The 18,558-nt window shown below is 47.2% G+C and overlaps 1 protein-coding gene across 4 annotated transcripts in view; it reads left to right on the forward strand.

Annotated features, from left to right (window-relative positions):
- Positions 1 to 15,176, forward strand: part of LOC100916954 (dipeptidase 2) — a 33,644-nt gene extending 18,468 nt beyond the window's left edge. For 2 of the 4 annotated variants that reach the window (XM_031950232.1, XM_031950231.1), the window contains exons 2-11: positions 2,451 to 2,627; positions 4,252 to 4,378; positions 6,691 to 6,820; positions 7,246 to 7,387; positions 8,332 to 8,401; positions 8,966 to 9,142; positions 9,875 to 9,959; positions 10,094 to 10,169; positions 13,495 to 13,630; positions 13,991 to 15,176. In XM_031950232.1, coding sequence (XP_031806092.1) covers positions 2,500 to 2,627; positions 4,252 to 4,378; positions 6,691 to 6,820; positions 7,246 to 7,387; positions 8,332 to 8,401; positions 8,966 to 9,142; positions 9,875 to 9,959; positions 10,094 to 10,169; positions 13,495 to 13,630; positions 13,991 to 14,191 — 1,272 coding nt within the window. In that variant the 5' untranslated portion in view covers positions 2,451 to 2,499 and the 3' untranslated portion in view covers positions 14,192 to 15,176. Of the gene's footprint in view, positions 1 to 885; positions 1,697 to 1,774; positions 1,943 to 2,450; positions 2,628 to 4,251; positions 4,379 to 6,690; positions 6,821 to 7,245; positions 7,388 to 8,331; positions 8,402 to 8,965; positions 9,143 to 9,874; positions 9,960 to 10,093; positions 10,170 to 13,494; positions 13,631 to 13,990 lie in introns of those variants that run through there. The other 2 variants (XM_031950233.1, XM_031950234.1) reach the window with 2 other exon arrangements.
- Positions 15,177 to 18,558: the final 3,382 nt, after the last annotated feature.

The following is an 18,558-nucleotide window of genomic DNA, read 5'->3' on the forward strand; positions in this document are numbered from 1 at the left end:
CTGCCAACAGATAATAATCATAAACCAATCTGTGTGTAACCCTGTGGGTATAAGCAGCAATCCCCAGTGCTTTGGTTCAGGTTCTGGTCCCATGTCAGATCTCTAAAGCGTAACAAAACAATCCAACACTTTTCAACTATGACAAGGAAATTACCTAACAATGCTCCCCAGATAAAAATCCCCAGAAGTCTAAGCACAAAGTCCATTAGTCCTTCATTTTTGCTGTTAGCTCCAGGTTGACGACAGTCCATTCCCTTGGAGCCTCCACAGACCTTTTACTCTGTATTATGAGTCCAGCCTCTTTCTCGAGTCCGGGCTGCAGTACCAGATATCAGGAGCATCTGGAAAGGGCCTTCCCAGCTCGGGGTTAACTTGTCTTCCAGGACCAAATCAGGATCCAGTCTCCTGGCTTATATTGGTGTACTGCAAACCCTAGAGGAGGGGTCTGAGCAACAAGGCCTTTTAATTGTAATTCCTTCAAATGAGTCCCCAGCACTAAATATATTTCCTTAAGAATAAATCTTTGGTCTCGAAAATTGGATCTACTTGTTCTCTGACAAGCATCCCAGGGCATGGATGACTGAACAATAATTTATAGGGTGACAGCCTATGTCCCTATGGGGCTTAGTCCTTATTCTCAAGAGGGCAAGGGGAAAGCCCTTAGTCCAAGGCAGCTGGGTCTCCAGAGCTGATGTGGTTAGCTGCCTCTTGATTTCCTGATTCATCCTTTTCCCTCTCCCTGAGAAAGGAGGGTGCCGTGGAGTATGGAAATCCCAAAGTAGTTCTGAGGCCCTAGGCAGGGATTTCAGGATCTTAGCCGTAACCCTGGTCTGAATCAATGCGTTCCACCCCCCATCCCCCCCACACCTTGCAATAATTTACTCTTCCCTTTATATTTTGGGATTCTATTCCAGTTTTGAAGTGATTCCCCAGAGGACTATCAGCTGGTATTCCCTGCCTTCCATCCTTACTCTTTCTTTGGACTGCGCTTTCCCTATAGTATAATTCAGCCCTAGACCAGGCTCGGTGAAGGTCACCCTTACACTAGCAGTCACCTGAGAGCATCCTCAGAGAGCCCTTTCCTCGGGGTTGGAGCAGTCCCAATAATTTCACACTAGTCCTTCAGGTCCCCCTAAAGTCAGAAAATAGACCCCCAGGCCCCCCGAGGGCCTACCTTGAGCCACATGTGGAGATATTCCATCACCATGGTTTAGATCTCCTCCAGTTCTGTCTATACCGAGTTCCCCTGCTTCAGTTAACTGGCTCTCTGGGAGGGAGGCAGCACTCTCACAGTCAAAAGCCACAGATCAATCGGTCCACGGGCACCTGCTTCTGACCTGAGACCACCCCTGTCTTCCCAAAGACCACTGATCCCGGACGAGCCCCCAACTGTGTGGGATGGCAGCACCCTCACTCAGACTGACCACTCAGAGGCGTCCCTAGCTACAGACAGAAAGTTCCTTTATTTGGAGTCTCGAGAAGCGGGTGGTCCAGCACTGAGTCTAAAGGGGAAGCTCAATGCTTGAAGGCCACTGGACAGACAGCTTTTATCATCAAAACCCAAAAAATCCAAGGTACTTCCCTAACCCACCTGTTCCTCCTTGTCTGCAGGGAATAAGGAAGTTCCCAGTCTTTCTGCAAAGTACTTTCTCAAAGGCTTTACAAGAATAGGATTGTCACAGTGGCATTTTGCAAGGTCAGACAATAGCATTATTGTAAAGAGTTTACTAATCTTATTTCTGGGAAATAGAAACAGGTTCTCAGACTTTAATTATTTTAATAATCTTTTTCTGGGAGACTTGCTATATATATATATACATATATACACATTTCATTCGGGCTGGAGACTGAGCAGGTTCGAGCTGGAGGCCGAGGAGGTTTGGGCTGGAGGCCGAGGAGGTTTGGGGCTGGACTGAGAAAGTTCGGGCTAGAGACTGAGCAGGTTCGAGCTGGAGGCCGAGGAGGTTTGGGCTGGAGGCCGAGGAGGTTTGAGTTGGAGGCCGGGCAGGCTCAGGCTGGAGGCTGGGCAGGTTTGGGCTGGAGGTCGGGCAGGTTCGGGGGTGGAGGTTGGGGAAGTTTGGGGTGGAGGCCGGGCAGGTTCAGGCTGGAGGCCGAGGAGATTTGGGGTTGGAGACTGGGCAGGTTTGGGGCTGGAGGTCGGGCAGGTTTAGGGCTGGAGGTTGAGCAGGCTCGGGCTGGAGGTCGGCCCCGGACCCTCAGAGCCTCAGTAAGTTTCCTCCTGGGAGAGACAGAGGAGCCAGCCGTTCAGAGGCCGCAGAGCGCCCCTCCCCCGCTGTGGGGAGGCGGGCAGGACCAGGAGGGCTTTCACTTCCTGGGGCCTGCCTCAGGCCAGGCCGCTCTGCCCCCTGTCGGGCAGTCTGCACAGGTGGCTGGTCCTGGGCCTGCCCCGAGGCCTGATGGGAAGTTGCTGACTGCTGTTTTGCCCCCAGGACCTCCACGTGCCTCAGGCCTCCCCAGGCTTGCAGGCTCCTGCCGGACATGGAGAAGGCGCGGGGGCTGCTGCTGCTGCTGCTGCTGCTGCTGGGAGCGGGCACAAGGCCCAGCGGGGGCTCCGAGCTGGGGGAGAGAGCCCGCGCCCTCATGAGAGCCCACCCGCTCATCGACGGGTACGTGCCGCCCCTCCCGGGCCTGCCACACACCGAGGGGGCGTCGGGGCCGGGCCTGCCACGCACCGAGGGGGCGTCGGGGCCGGGCCTGCCACACACCGAGGGGCACCGAGCCGGGCCTGCCACACACCAGGCCGGGCCGCTGACACACGGAGGGCCGGGCCCTGCCACCACGAGCCGAGGGCAACCGGGGCGCCGGCCTGCCACACACACGACCGGGGCGCCGGGACGGGCCTGCCACCACTGAGGGGACCGGCCGGGCCTGCCACACACCGAGGGGGCGCGGGGCCGGGCCTGCCACCACTGAGGGGCACCCAGGGGTGCCACACACACGAGGGGCGGGGCCGGGCCTGCCACACACCAGGGGCCGGGCCTGCCACACCGAGCGGGGCTACCGGCCGACTAGCCGGGCCTGCCACACACCGGGGGCGCCCGGGGCACGGGCCTGCCACGAGGGCACGAGGGCCGGGCCTGCCACACACGGGCGCCGGGCGGGCCTGCCACACACCGGGGCGCGGGCCGGGCCTGCCACACCGAGGGGCCGGAGCCGGGCCTGCCACAGGGCGCGGGCCGGGCCTGCACACGAGGGCACCCGGGGCCGCCTACACGTGAGGGGCGCGGGGCCGCCTGCCACGCACCGAGGGGGCGTCGGGGCCGGGCCTGCCACACACCGGGGCGGCCTGCTCACGAGGCGCGGGCCTGGGCCCAGCACCCGAGGCGCGGGTGGCCGGCCTGCCACACACCGAGGGCCGCCGGGCTGGGCCGGGCCACACCGAGGGCACCGGGGCCGGGCCTGCCCAGCACCAGTGGGGCCCGGGGCCTGCACCACGGGCACGGCGGCGCCTGCCACACGGGCGTCGGCGGGCCTGCCACCCGGGCCCGGCAGTGAGCTGCCCACAGTGGCGGGCCAGGGCAACGCCACGATCCCAGGCCCGGGCGCTCCATGCCCCTCATAGGGGCTCGGGCCAGCCAGGCCTGGCCTGCTCACCGGGCTCGGGCTCGGGCCTCAGCCTGCCACAGATGGCGCTGAATGCCCCTGGGCCAGGCGTGGCCTGACCCACTTCACCGGCTGGGACCTTCGCAGCGCCCGAGGCTGTCCAGCGCCTGACACGAGCGCACCGGGAGCGGTGGGCTCCGCGCCCAGGCCTGTCTGGGCCCAGGGCATGGCTCCTTCATCCCCAGAGGCCCGACTCGATCCATGTCCCCGCTTCCTCAATGGACCATGCTGAGCCACCGACCTCTAGGCTGGACTACTGCTGCACCCTCGGCCCAGCCTCTGAGCCCCAGCATCATGACTTCCGGACGCTGTTTATCATTGTTGTCATCCCCATTTTATGGCCGAGGAAACCAAAGATGGCAACACACACTAACTTCTTCCACCCTGGGAACCCCCTTTTCTCATAGCCCCGCTGCTTTCCGGGAGCTCAAGGTCTTCCCGCCAGAAGACTCGGTGTCCGTCCCCAGCCGTCTGGGACATCGATCTCCTTCCTCCCTTTCCCCCAGAGCCCTGACTCCTGATTTCATTTCTCCCCGCTTCTCTCCCAGTCCCTGCCCTGAGCCACCTCTGACCTTGGCTTGTGACCTTTAGGCTCTGCCCCCTGACCCCAGGCTCTCTCTCCTCCAGCCATAACGACCTTCCGGGAATCCTGAGATGGTTCCATCAGAACCGACTCCAAAATCTGGACCTGAAAACCTTCAGCCAAAGCCAGACCAACATCCAGAAGCTCCAGGCAGGAATGGTGGGGGCCCAGGTATGACCTCGCTCGCTGCCATCGTCCCTTACCCAGCATACAGTAGGTGTTCCATAAATGCTTGTTCACAGGATTCATCCTCGTCTAACCTCCCTCCTGGCCTAGTCCCTAGTCCTCGTGCTGGGTCACACAGCTGGTAGATGCTGGAGATGGGATTGGGAACCAGGGTCTCCCCGTGGAAAGTTTCATGCTCCAGGTCCTGCTAGAAGGGATGACATCTGAGAAAAAAATCAGGTCTGCAGTTTGTATTCTTATCCCCAGGAGTTAAATGACCATTTGTGGATTGTTGTTCACTTTTAAAATTCAGTTTTATTTTATTTTCATTTCTGAATCTTTTCCCTCCTGCCTCTTGGACCACCTTGCTGCCCCTTAAAAAATGTACAGTCAAGTAAAACAAAATCCCAAAATAGCCATGTCCATAAAACATCTCTGTACAAAGGGTTGATCAGAGTTCCTAAATCTGAGTAGTTTTATAATTGTTCTCCTTATTCTGTTCAATTCACTCTGCAATCAAATCCCAAGTTTCTCAGAAACCATCCCCTTCATCATTTTTTACATTTAATTTTATTTTACTTCTCAATTTTACATTTAATTATTTCATTTTTTTCCTCATGTAAATAAAATTTTTTAACATTTTAAAAAATTTAAGTTCAAAATTCTCTTTCCCTCCCCTTGATTTAGATTATACATGTGCAGTAAAATGCACAACCATATGCAAAACATTTCCATATCAGTCATGTTGCAAAAGAAAAAACAGGCCAAAAAAAAAGTGGGGAGCTAGATGAAACAGCGGCTAGAGTTCTGGCCTAGAGTCACGAAAACTCATCTTTCTGAGTTCAAATCCAGTCTCACATAATTCCTAACTGGGTGACCCTGGACAAGTCATTTATTCCTGTTTGTCTCAGTTTTCTCATTTGTAAAATCGGAGAAGAAAATGGTAAACCACTCCATGGTTTGAGGACCCTTGAGCGCTGGATCATTCCAGCTCCAAAATCTAGATTTTCCTCTTCTAGGAGGTAAGGACTCACAGTTCACATTGTCAGCATTTTGCTTGTAGTCCTTGCCTGTCACTCTTGAAGTAGCCTCCCAACTGACCTCCCTGCCTCAGATTTCTACCTACTGCCATCCATATCCAGCCATTAAAACGCCAAATGGTGTCATGAAGATTAGGACATGACTGAAGGACAACTGAACAAAAACAACAGCAAAAAGTATGCTTCAGTCTGTATTCAGACTCTGGAGATGGATCACGGTTTCCATCATAAGTCCTTCAACATTTTCTTGGGTCACTGTATTGCTGAGAACAGCTAAGTCATTATGTTCACAATTAATCATCCTACAATATTGCTGTTGCTGTGTACAATGTTCTCCTAGTTCTCCAGAATTTATCATTTTCCTTTTCTGTCATCTTAGCCACAGTGGTAGATATAAGGTGAAACCTCTGGGTTGTTTTAATTTGCATTTAGTTATTAATAGTTGTCTAATTATTAGTGATTTGGAGCAATTTACCATACGCCTATTGATAACTTGGATTTCTTCTCCTACAAAGTACCTATTCATATTTTTTGAGAATTTATCAATTGGTGAATGGCTCCTTTTCTTATAAACTTGACTCCGTTCTCTATATCTTAGAGATGAGATTTTTATCACAGAAACTTGCTAAAAAGATTCCCTCTCTTCCCCTCCATTTCCCACTTCTCTAATTTCAGCTACATTAGGTTTATTTGCACAAAAACTTTCAAATTTTATGCAATCAAAATTGGGGTTAAGTTGTGAAGAACTTTAAAGCCAAGCAGGGGGATTTATATTTTATTCTGGAAGCAATAGGGAGTCACTGGATTTTGCTGAGTAGAGGGGTGAGATGGCCAGATCTGAGTTTTGACAGCTTTGTGGAGGGTGGATGGGAGTAGATAGAAATCTGAGGCAGGGAGGTCAGTTGGGAGAACACTTCAATAGTGACAGGCAAGGACTACAAGCAAAGTGCTGACAGTGTGAATTGCAACGAGGGAATGAGTTCTCATCTCCTAGAGAGAGGAAAATCATAGATTAGATTTTGGAGCTGGAAGACCCAGCACTCAAGGATGCTCAAACCTTGGGGACTTGCACTCCTGGTCTTCTGCTGCTGATTTTTTTTTATTATTATTAGAATATAACAATATTATTATTACGATATTTACTCTCCTGTGCCTCCTTATTCCCCAGACTCAGATTCTAGGTTAAAGGCCAGGAATGGGAGGAGGGAAACGAGGCTCAGGGAGGGTTCTCCAGGTTTCATCCCAGACTCTGGGTCTCATGTCTTGTACCTCCCTCAGTTCTGGTCGGCCTACGTCCCCTGCCAAACTCAAGACAAAGATGCTTTGCGCCTGACTCTGGAGCAGATCGATGTCATCAAGCGGATGTGCAATGCTTATGAGGAACTGGAATTCGTGACCTCGGCGAAAGGTTATTCCTCTTGGGGAAAGGGATGGGGCCCAGCCCTCCAGCCCCCCAGACCCCAGAGGCCTTTCTCAGTCTCTGCCCAAAGCTCTGAGGCGTCCCCTTTCCCCTCTTACACCTAATGGCTACCTGATGCAAGAGCCAGTGTGCAGACAGATCCCCCAGATGAGTGCTTCAGCCATTGTGACCATGTGATCACCTTAAGAAGTCTTAGTCACTCTGCAGGCTCTGGGGTCAAACCCAGTGCCCCAAGCTTGCTCAAGAGAAGAATCACTTCCAGGGGGCTGGTGGGGATAGAGGGTGGGCTTCTCCCAGCCACTGGCTGTGATCCTGAAAAAGGGCTAGGATGATAGGAAGCTTCCTCCCCTCCCCTCTCATCTCCTTTCCAAGACAGCAACCGGACTCACTGTTCCTACTTCTCCCATCCCCAGAACTTAATGAGACCCGAAAGTTGGCTTGCCTGATTGGGGTGGAAGGTGGCCACTCCATGGATGGAAGCCTGGCCATCTTGCGAGCATTCTATGACCTTGGCGTGCGCTACATGACTTTGACACATTTCTGTAACACGCCCTGGTAAGGATGAAAAGTTCTCTTTTTCTTTTTCTTTCTTTTTTTTTTTTTTTTTTTTTTTTTTTTGCCGGGGGGGAGGGATTCCTACTAAATTCCATTTTCCAATTAACAGGCTTTCATTTTTTCTCCTTCCCACCTAATTTTAAAGAAAAAACAAACTCCTTGGAACACACATACAGAATTAAACAAAACAAATTCCCACATTGTCCATGTCCAAAAATGTGTCTGCTTGCGCATTTTGTGTCCAGTCCCTCTCTGTCAGGAGCGGGTAAGCCAGATCGTCATCAGTCCTCCACAATCACGGGTGGTCACCGCATGAATCACAATTCTTGATTCTTTGACCATTTTATGTCTTTATAATGCAGCTATTATTCTACAAACTGTTCTCCTGGTTCTAGAGCCTGGGAATTCTGAGGAATGTGAGGGTATAAAATGGGCGTCCTTGTAGGGCTAACGTAGGGCTTCTGAGACAGAGGGCATGCTGGGTCCAGTCCAGCCCTGGGACGGGTGGGAAGACCAGGGTAGACAGAGAGCTCTAAGGTGCCACACTTTCCCAGGTGCTGCCCACACTGGCCCTGGGTTCTAAGAAGCTTTTCAAAAATTTAGTAGACTCATGTTTGGCATGTATCGGACTACTTGACATCTAGGGGAAGGGGAAGGAAAAATTGGAACACAAGGTTTTATGAGGGTTAATGTTGAAGAATTATCCATGCATATGTTTTGAAAATAAAAAGCTTTAATAAAAGAAAGAAAAAAGGAAACCACAAATTAACATTAAAAATAAAAACTTAGTAGACTTCCTTTTTAAATTTTTTTTTTCTTAGTAGACTTTCTCTTTTAGAGGAAGTAAGATCTCATGTGGCTGAATGGGTTGAATGTTCAAAGTTGGGAGATCCTGACTTGTGCCTATTATAGCTAATTTACTTTATTTTTCTGCTGTCTTACAGGGCAGAGAGCTCCTCGAAGGGTCTACATCACTTTTACCCAAATATTAAGGGACTAAATACCTTTGGGGAGGTAAGAGGTCTCAGAAATGCAGTGGGAGATCAGGTGCCCCCAGTGTCAGAGTAAGAAAGGATCTCAGAGATCATCCAACCACTGCCAGAGCCCAGCTCCCATCTGCAATCTCCCCCACTGGTGGTTGTGTAGATCCTTCATGAAGACCTCCAGGGATGGGGAACTCCCAGCTTCCAGAGGCATCTGGAACAACTTTTAGGTAGACAAAGTCGTTGGGAAGATGTTTCTTAGCTCGAGCTGAAGTCTTCCTCTCTTTGTGCCTTTTGCTTCTATTGCTGCCCTGTGGTACCAAGCAGAATAAAGCTAGATCCTCTTCCCCAGATGGTCCTTGAAGAGAGATCATGTCCCTTCCTCTCCCCCCAGGCCTTTTCTTCATGGGAAATGCTCCAATTCCATCAGCGAATCTGTGCATTGCCCTCCATGTCCCTTTGCCACCCTAGTTCTCATCTTCCATGGACTCCATGATCCACTCCTGAAGGCATTTCCTTGCTCCTTGGCCTAAAATTAATTTCATTTTGCTCTCTCCAACCCTCCCGGCTTCCTTCGTTGACCCTGGTGCCCCAGAAAGTGATAAAGGAAATGAACCGTTTGGGCATGATGGTGGACCTCTCCCATACGTCAGTGGCCACAGCCAAAAGGGCAATGATTCTGTCTGAGGCTCCAGTGATCTTCTCCCACTCATCCGCCTTCTCAGTGTGCAACAACACTAGAAATGTGCCAGACACCCTCCTGAAGCAGTTGGTGAGAACCCTGCCCAGTGTCAGCCCGGGAACACTTTGAGCCCCTTCCTCCCATCCCTAGAGCTCCTCCAAACTCCCAAGACTTGTTACCCTTACTAGGGTGTCTTGCAGAAGTCCCAGAACACCCTTGCAGGTTCACCTTCCACTCCAAGCAGGCAGGGCAGCTTTTGGCTCTCCTTGAGTTCTGGGGATGGGAGAGGAAGGGACAGTCCCTCACGATCCATCACCAAGCCAGGTATCCCCAGGGTGAACAAAGGACCACGCAGATCCCCAGGACTGAGGAGCATAGGATTTAAAGTTAGTGGATTTCTTAGAGGGCATCAGAATCCATCTCCTTTTTACATATGAGGAAATTGTAGCACAGAGGGGTTAAGGAAGGGAGCAATTCTGAGGGTACCACAGAACACTCCACCCCGCTGCCCACAGCCCCTTCCCTTCCTCCAGGTTCTGGCCTACTTGAACTGTTCAGTTTCCATCCTTTAGAAGGAGAAGGGAAACAGAGAATGGGTGGGATGTGGGGAATGGGAAGCCTGTCTCTCTGTAGAAATTATAGGAAGATGGGAGACAGAGGGATGAGGGAGAGAGAAGCTGGGAGAGACACAAAGCAGGAGAGATGGGGAGAGGTGGAAAGACACAGACAGAGAGAGGGAGAATAATGGGAAAGCATGAATGGTCTTGAGCTGCTCCAGGCAACCTCACTGGCTGCTCTGTGGGATTGTGTCTGCTTCTGCAGAAGAGGAATGGCGGCATTGTGATGGTGACCTTCTCTGTAGGCGTGATTCAGTGTCAGCTGTTGGCCAACATCTCCACAGTAGCAGGTGAGGGCCAAATCCCTGCCCAACCTGGGCATAGAGGCAGGTGAGTGGGTGGCAAGGAGTATATCCTGGAGGGAAGAAGTGTCATGAACTTCCACCTTCCCCCTTTACTGAGAACCTGGTGCTCTGTTCCTTAGATCACTTTGACCATATAAAGAAACTTATTGGAGCCGAGTTCATGGGGATTGGAGGAGATTATGATGGTGTTGGCAAGTAAGTATTCGATTTTTCTTTCCTTTCCATGTGGTGGGGGCACAAACATTTATTGAATGTCTGCTGTGTCCCAGATACTGTGCTAAGTGCTAGGGATTCAAAAAGAAGAAGCCTAGATCTTGAGCTGAAAGACCATTTTATAGATGGTGAAACAGAAATTAAAGTTTAAGTGACTTTTTCAAATTCATATAGGTTGAAATGGAAGAGCGAGGATTTGAACTTGGGTCCTCTGGGGGCCCAATCTGGGATGGGTCAGAAAGACTTTTGTGGAAGGAAGTATCAAATGTATCAGCATCAATCGATCAACATTTATTAAGTGCTTATTATGTGCTAGACAACATACTGAGCTCTGGAAATACAAAAAAATAAAAGACAGTCCCTGACCTCGAGGAGGTTACAGTTTAATGGAAAAAACAATAATAATTATATACAAACAAGCTGTAGAGGATAAGTCTGAAACAGTTAACAGAAGGAAGGCCTTAACATTAAGAAGGATGGGGGAAGACCCCTCCTAGAAGATGGGGTTTTAGATGAGACTTAAAGAAACTCAGGGAAGTAGGAGGAAATGAGGGAGGAGGATATTCCAGGCAAACATCCAGAGCTGAGAGATGGAAGGTCTTGTTCATAAGACAGCCAGGAGGCTGGGGTCACTGGGTATGTGTTGGGAGTAAGATGCAGATGGATGGGTCTTGTTAGGTTATGGAAGGCTTTGAATGCCATGTGGGGAATTTAATAGGTAACCTTTGGAGTTTATTGGAAAGGAGGATGACATGATCAGATCTGAGCTTTAGGACAATCACTTCAGTAACCAAATAGAGGATGGATGGCGTGGGGGGTGAGACTTGAGGCAGGCAGACCCATCAGTAGCTGCTGCAATAGACCAACCATGAAGTGATGGGCTCTGCACCAGAGTAGGGGGGCAGTGCAGAGGAGGAGGGGGCCATATTTGAGAGAGATTGTAATGGGCCTTGGAAATAGATCAGTTATGGGGGGATGAAACAATGAGGAGTCCGAGATGATGCCAATGTGTAGATGTGAGGGACTGGGGGGGATGGTGTTGCCTTCTACAGTAAGATAGAAGAGGGTTTAGGGAGAAAGAGAAAAAGTTCTGTTTTGGATATATCTAGTTTAAGATGTCTACTGGACGGCTAGTTGGAGAGATCTTGAAAGTCCAGTGGAGATGCAAGATCGTGGCAGAAAAGCTAGAGTTGAGAATCATCGGCATAGAAGTGGTGATTAAATCTTGATCTTGATGAGATCACAAGTAAAATAGTACAGAGGGAGAAGAGGCCCAAGATGGGAGTGTGTGATCTAAAAGGAGGATCCAGCAAAGGAGACAAAGGGGCAGTCAGAGGGGTAGGAAGAGAACCAGTAAGACGTGGTTCCCCAACACCATCAAACACCAAGCTGCTACCCCCCCCTCACTCATTCCTTTCAATTCCATATTTCACAAAGGACTAGCCAGCATTCCCTCCTAACTCTCCAGAAAGGGAGAACTAGAAGGGACTTGTTGCTAAGGGTCTCCTAGCCTTGTACTGCATCATTCCACCAAATGTCTTCTCTAAGGTCATGCATCACTTTGTACATTCAGTTTAACATTGAGTGGCTCCTGGACTTGTGGTCAGCCAAGGTCTCACCAGACACCACCACCCAGTGCCCAGGATCTCCTCAACACCGACCTCTCTCTGCACCGAATCACACTGTGGCCCACTCTCCTCCTAGATGCTTTCCCCCTCACCTTCTCTTTGCCTTTTTGATACTGTCCTGACTTGGTTGTTCTGTTTTGGTTTTCCTTGTTCCTTTCTTTTCTTTCTTCTACACTCTCAATGTTTCCTTACCCCTGGTACAGTTTATATGTGTCCTAGACATACATACAGTATGTATAGTTATAGATCTACATATATTGTGTTCTCATATGCCATCTTCAGATTAATTAGACAACCCAACTCTTCCAAATTTGGTTGGCTACTAAGAACTCTCCATGATTCCCCATTGCCTAATACACAAAGTCTGCCATTGGATATTAAAGGGATTCCACAATGTGGCTCCAAACATGTCTCTAATTACTTTGCTACAAATCCATTCCCCTATGACTACTATGAGGGAAACAGCAAGCTTAGCATCCTTGTGCATCATCATCATTATTATTATTGTTCCTGAACACATCTTCATACTCATAGTCCTACCTGGAATTCCCTTCTCCTCGTTTTTGAGTTTTTGAGTCTCACTTCTTCTACAGGCTTCCCTAATCACAGCAGCCCACTGAGACCTCTCCCTGCTCTGATCTCCTTTAAGCAGCTATTACTTGTAGCAAAATCTGGTTTTGATCCCATACTGCCTGATATTCTGCTTTCTTGATATGTCTACATCTCCCCATAGTTTTATATATATATATATGTGTGTGTGTGTGTGTGTGTGTGTGTGTGTGTGTGTGTGTATAAACTATAACTTTCAAAAAAATTAAGGTTTTTTTGTTTTTTTAAAAAAAAAGCACTTTTTCTACCTTTCATTCCCAACAAAATAAAGGGAAAAAACCCTCATAAATATGCATTGGCAATTAAAGCTTATTTCCACATTTGGTATTGTTGTTCAGTCATTTCAGTTATTTTCTTGGCAAAGATACTGGAGTGGTTTGCATTTCCTTCTCCAGCTCATTTCGACACATAAGGAAACTGAGACAAATAGGATCAAGTGACTTTCCCAGGATCACACAGCAAGCAAGTATTTGAGGCCACATTTGAATTTTTGATGAGTCTTCCTGACTCCAGCCCCAGTACTCTATCCACCGTACCAGCAGCTACATCTCCTACTCAGCCCCAATGAATGTTTACCAGTTATGATGATGATACATATAGGCAATGTAGACTTGAGCAGCTATTCTGTAGGATGGTCTGTCCCCTGATTCACACAATAGGTTTGACCCTGGAGAGAATGGGAAAGTTGAAGAAAAGACTTTCTGAATCCAGCTATGGGGTCCCTGGGCTACAGGTCTCCAAAAATTCTTCCTCATCTGGGTAATGTAAAAAGTAGCTGGATCAGCATCCCTGAAGAAAAGAGAATTTTGGAATGAAGGAAGAGGAAAGGGAAAGCTGTGTCTATGTGGGCTTCATCTACTTTCCTCAGTGGTTTTCTTTGGAAAGGGTCATAATTAGCCCTTTTCAGAAAAGCTTCTATTACAGGACAGGCCAATCAATAATAAGCATTTGCTAAATTGTTGGAATTCAGGGGTGGGTGGGTCTGTGGACTATGAACGCCTCTCCAAGAAAGACCTTTTTGGCTTGGGTGGAAGTCGGATGGGACATTGGTGAAAATTGGTCACTCACAGGTTTCCAGAAGGCCTGGAAGATGTCTCCAAATACCCTGCTTTGATCGAGGAGCTGATGAGACGGGGTTGGAGTGAAAAGGAACTGCAGGGTCTTCTTCGGGACAATCTCCTGAGAGTCTTTCAGAAAGTGGAACAGGTGATGTCTGTTCTAAGGCCACCATCTTGGTTTCTCAATGGGGCTTCCCCATTAGGTCTCTACAAAGGGCTCCCCTAAGGCTGGATTGCCCCCTCATGCCTTTAGATGGAGGAGCAAGGAAAGGACCAGAACCTAAGTAAAAGCAGTTAGATAGAGACATTCTTAGTCTATTGTATCCTATGTCTCAGTGTAGCCTTTTTGCCATTTAGCATTGGCCATTTTGAGAGAAAGGTTAACCTGGTCATAGATTATTTCTCTGGCCTGGATGTACCCACTCCTGTTGACCCTGTGTCCAATATTATTCCCCACACTCTATTTGTAATGGTTGGGGTGCCACTTACTAATAATCCCTCTCCTTAGGTGCGGCAACAGAGCAAGAGCCAGAGACCCAGTGAAGAACTACTTTCTGAAGTACTGACAGATAATAAGTGTCGTTCAAGTTTCCAGCAACTGATAAAACTGAAGCCACTTTGGAATGGGCAGCCTTTCCTGGGCCCAGCTCTGCATCTCATCTCCTTTGCCCTTGTTTTTATATCCTTAATGGGGCAGCTCTTCCTCTGAGAGAGAAGGTTGGGGAGATCAGAACAGATCTGAAGCCTTCGGTTTTGGCCCTTGGAAGATAGACCTTGGTCTGGTTTAGAGAAACAATCGTATCCTCCTCTCTCCTTCTGGTACCCTTCTACTCCCTGGCTAGGTTATTGTCCCCATTTAGAAGTAAAGGCCTGTCAGATATTGCCTTCTCACTGCAGCCTTCCTTTCTAGTGGTCAATTAAATTTCCAATGGTTTTTCCTGAGAACCAGACTCATCTGCTGGAAGCCTCAGGGTGAAGGTAGGGAGGATGGTAGTGATGGTACAGAATCTAAGTAGTTTGCAAATTATCGCCCCAAGTGCTCCAGATTCAGATCCAAACCCCTGTCTTGGTATTACATAATTTCCAGGAGGATGTGTGATTAGTAATTCCCTTTTCTTGAGAAGCCAGGGATACAGCTTTGTTTCCTTCCTAGCAGAAGCTCTAATGAGGGGAAATCAAAACCTGTCTATCATCTCTGCTTCCTACCCCTTAACTAGGAAAGAATGTCTCTAGGCCAATAATTCAGGCAAGAGAGCCAACAAATAATAGGACCATGAAGGATTGTGGAGACTCAAGTTCTCATCATGTTCACCCCTCAAACTGACCTTCTCTGAACTGACTCAGATGCCTCTGGAATTGTGGAGTTTGCATCTTCAACTTATGTTCAATGGCATCTTTTTCCATTAACATTTACTTTCTGTTTGGAAGTAAAGGTCTGACTTTTTTTTAGCCCTAAATTTAGCATCATAGCATCTTATCAGCAATTCATATCTTATAACTTGCTTTTCCCTCTCTACCTCCTTTTTCCGTTCTGAGGTTTTCATTATTTCTAGACCCCCATTCTGAATTCCAATGAGAAAATTTATACATTTTCCCCTGGAAAGGCTGCTAAGATTAGGTAGGGCATTGATTTCTATCCAACAATCTTTACTCACCAGCCTAGATCAAATGAGTAAGAATAAATTTATTGAAAATAATTTGAAAATCTGTGTCTTCTCTATTTCCTAGTGTATACTCAGTGGGTTAATGGTGAATCTACAAGCAGAACCTGGGTCTCTTTGGCTAGATATGGAGGGAAGGAGGATGGGTTATTTGCTGGATAATCTCTCAAAGAAACAGAATTAGGGCTTGATCCAAGGTCCTGAGGAAAGCCTAGGGAAGTGGATTTCTTTATGCCCTATCAAGATCAGCCCTGGCATCTGGGAGGGAGAAGAACATTCTATTATGAATCTCACTATAGGTTCTGAAGGAATTCCTGTCCTTTTATTTTTATTTTTTTTTATTTAATAGCCTTTTATTTACAGGTTATATGCATGGGTAACTTTACAGCTTTAACAATTGCCAAACCTCTCGTTCCAGTTTTTCACCTCTTACCCCACCCCCTCCCCCAGATGGCAGGATGACTAGTAGATGTTAAATATATTAAAATATAAATTAGATACACAATAAGTATACAAGACCAAACCGTTATTTTGCTGTACAAAAAGAATCGGACTCTGAAATATTGTACAATTAGCTTGTGAAGGAAATCAAAAATTCAGGTGGGCATAAATATAGGGATTGGGAATTCAATGTAGGTTTTTAGTCATCTCCCAGAGTTCTTTTTCTGGGCATAGCTGGTTCAGTTCATTACTGCTCCATTGGAAATGATTTGGTTGATCTCGTTGCTGAGGATGGCCTGGTCCATCAGAACTGGTCATCATATAGTATTGTTGTTGAAGTATATAATGATCTCCTGGTCCTGCTCATTTCACTCAGCATCAGTTTGTGTAAGTCTCTCCAGGCCTTTCTGAAATCATCCTGTTGGTCATTTCTTACAAAACAGTAATATTCCATAATATTCATATACCACAATTTATTCAGCCATTCTCCAACTGATGGGCATCCATTCAGTTTCCAGTTTCTGGCCACTACAAAAAGGGCTGCCACAAACATTCGTGCACATACAGGTCCCTTTCCCTTCTTTATGATCTCTTTGGGATATAAGCCCAGTAGTAACACTGCTGGATCAAAGGGTATGCACAGTTTGATAACTTTTTGAGCATAGTTCCAAACTACTCTCCAGAATGGTTGGATTCGTTCACAACTCCACCAACAATGTATTAGTGTCCCAGTTTTCCCGCATCCCCTCCAACAATCATCATTATTTTTTCCTGTCATCTTAATTCCTGTCCTTTTAGACTGGCTGTGGTGGGAAAGGGAAGCCCAGGATCCAGGAATCATGGAGGGAAATGGGAAACTCTCAATCTGGATCAGAGTCCTCTCTCAGTGCCAGACTAGATATTTACTGCCTCCAGACCGAGTTTATTTCTGTACCCAAATTAGATGGTACTGAGCTCACTCATATCCAGTTACCTGGATGATCAGTTATTCAAAGACTTCCTTTGGGTGCCATTGAGACAAGGAATTCTGGTAATCATTAAGGTAAATAATTAATAGCTCTCTATTTGGATCTAGAAAGAAAATAAAAAAACCTGAGAAAGAAAACAAAAATGCAAGCAAAACATAATGGAAAAGCTATGTTGTGGTCCACACTCATTTCCCATAGTTCTCTCTCTGGGTGTAGCTGATTCTCTTCATTACTGAACAATTGGAGCTTTTCCAGCACCTTTTCTTGCCTCCCTGCCAGTAAATGAAATTCCTCACATAGGTTTTAAGATAACTACGAAGGAATGGGGGAAAGGGCTTTAATAGGTTCATGAACATAGACTCAGTTCCAGGATGACTCTGTGGAAAAGGGAAGGGGAGGGACAATGGGAGAAACTAAGGCAGTGAAAAAGACCCAAAAATATTACTAAAAACTGTATTTTTTTAAAGCTTCAAGTTGTAGAGAAGCAGATATATTTATACATTGTTGGTGGAACTGAAAATTGGTAGACTCTTTTGGGAAGGTATTTCAATTCTCCTCCCCCATGCCCATTCACTGTAGAAAAGGTTCAAAAGTAAAACGTAACCAACATGTGAGTAATTAATGGGGGAAGGATTGTATCACTGAGAGATTCCCAGCCAGGATTCCATGCAGACAATTACAGAACAGCATAGGAGCTATGACTGGAGACTGAAGGGAGTGGTGATTCAGTGCAGGGACAATGGGTGCAGGCTGAGCCACAAGTAGAGAGAATGAGGGACACTTAGGTGTCATAAGTGAGAGGGAAAGAGAATAAGGGATATTCAGGGTCTCATATCCAAGTAGAAGGGAAAGGAAGTGAGGGGCACTTGGTGCCATATCCAAGTAGGAGGGAAAGGATACACAACATTAGCCAGCTCAGTTGAGTCAGCTTACTCCAAAAGTAAGGTTCACCCCTAAGGGAATGGCATCTCTAGTATAAAGCTGTCAGTTCTACTTGGCCCATCTCTCTGAGCATATTCTGTGCCTTCATTCCCAAGGTTACAGAGTTCTGTGCAGTGTAGACATTGCTATGCTCGCAGTGTGGGTGGGTGGTCATTTTGAACAACACTGATGTCCATTCCTCATTCTGGATCAGGTCTACAGTCACACAGAGAGCTGTGCAACCACTTCTGCAACTTCTGCAACCACTGGGCCAGTGTTGTTAGGATCAAAATCCATGATGGAAAAAATCAACAGATTGTGGTTTTCCAAAGTGATGGGGACTTCTCTATTGGTTACTCACATGTTGGTTATGTTTTTGAGGGGATAGGAAGGGGAATTGAATACTTTCTCAGAAGATTATGTGCAAAACACATCTACTGTGGTCCAAGAATATTACAGGATCCTACCAGTTTTTAGCAATCGGCTACCCTCTCTTTTTCAGTTCTAGCCACTTTCCCAGGTTATTGTCAACATATACATCTTCCAAGTGGTTTTCAAACCATGAAAGTTGGTCAGTTGTAATTCCTGCTACTAAAAGAGGCTGAAGCTAGTAGACCATTTGCTCTTGGAATTTGCTACAGCATGGCTAAAGTCAGTTAGGTGTTTGAACATGTCTGGCACCAAAATAATGAGCCCTCAGAAATGGGGGAATATCAGCAGGCCTAAAGAGAGGCAAACAGACCCAGGTCAAAATAAGAGAAAGGATCATGGAAAGTAAAATGGATAATTTTGATTATATGAAATTCAAAGGGTTTTGCACACGCAAAATCAATGCAGCCAAAATTAGAAGGAAAGCAGGAAATAGGAGGAAAAAAATTTTAAGTAAGTTTCTCTTAAAAAAGTCTTCTTTCTCAAATATATAGGGAATAAAGCTAAATTTATGAAAAAAAAGACAACTACTCAATTGGCAAATGGTCAAGTGTTATAAACAGGAGTTTTCAAATGAAATCAAAGTTAAAAATAGTCACGTAAAAATACTCTAAATCACCACTGATCAGAGAAATGCAAATTAAAACAACTCTGAG

The sequence above is a fragment of the Sarcophilus harrisii genome, chromosome 2 (genome assembly GCF_902635505.1).
Source record: "Sarcophilus harrisii chromosome 2, mSarHar1.11, whole genome shotgun sequence".
NCBI lineage: Eukaryota > Metazoa > Chordata > Mammalia > Dasyuromorphia > Dasyuridae > Sarcophilus > Sarcophilus harrisii.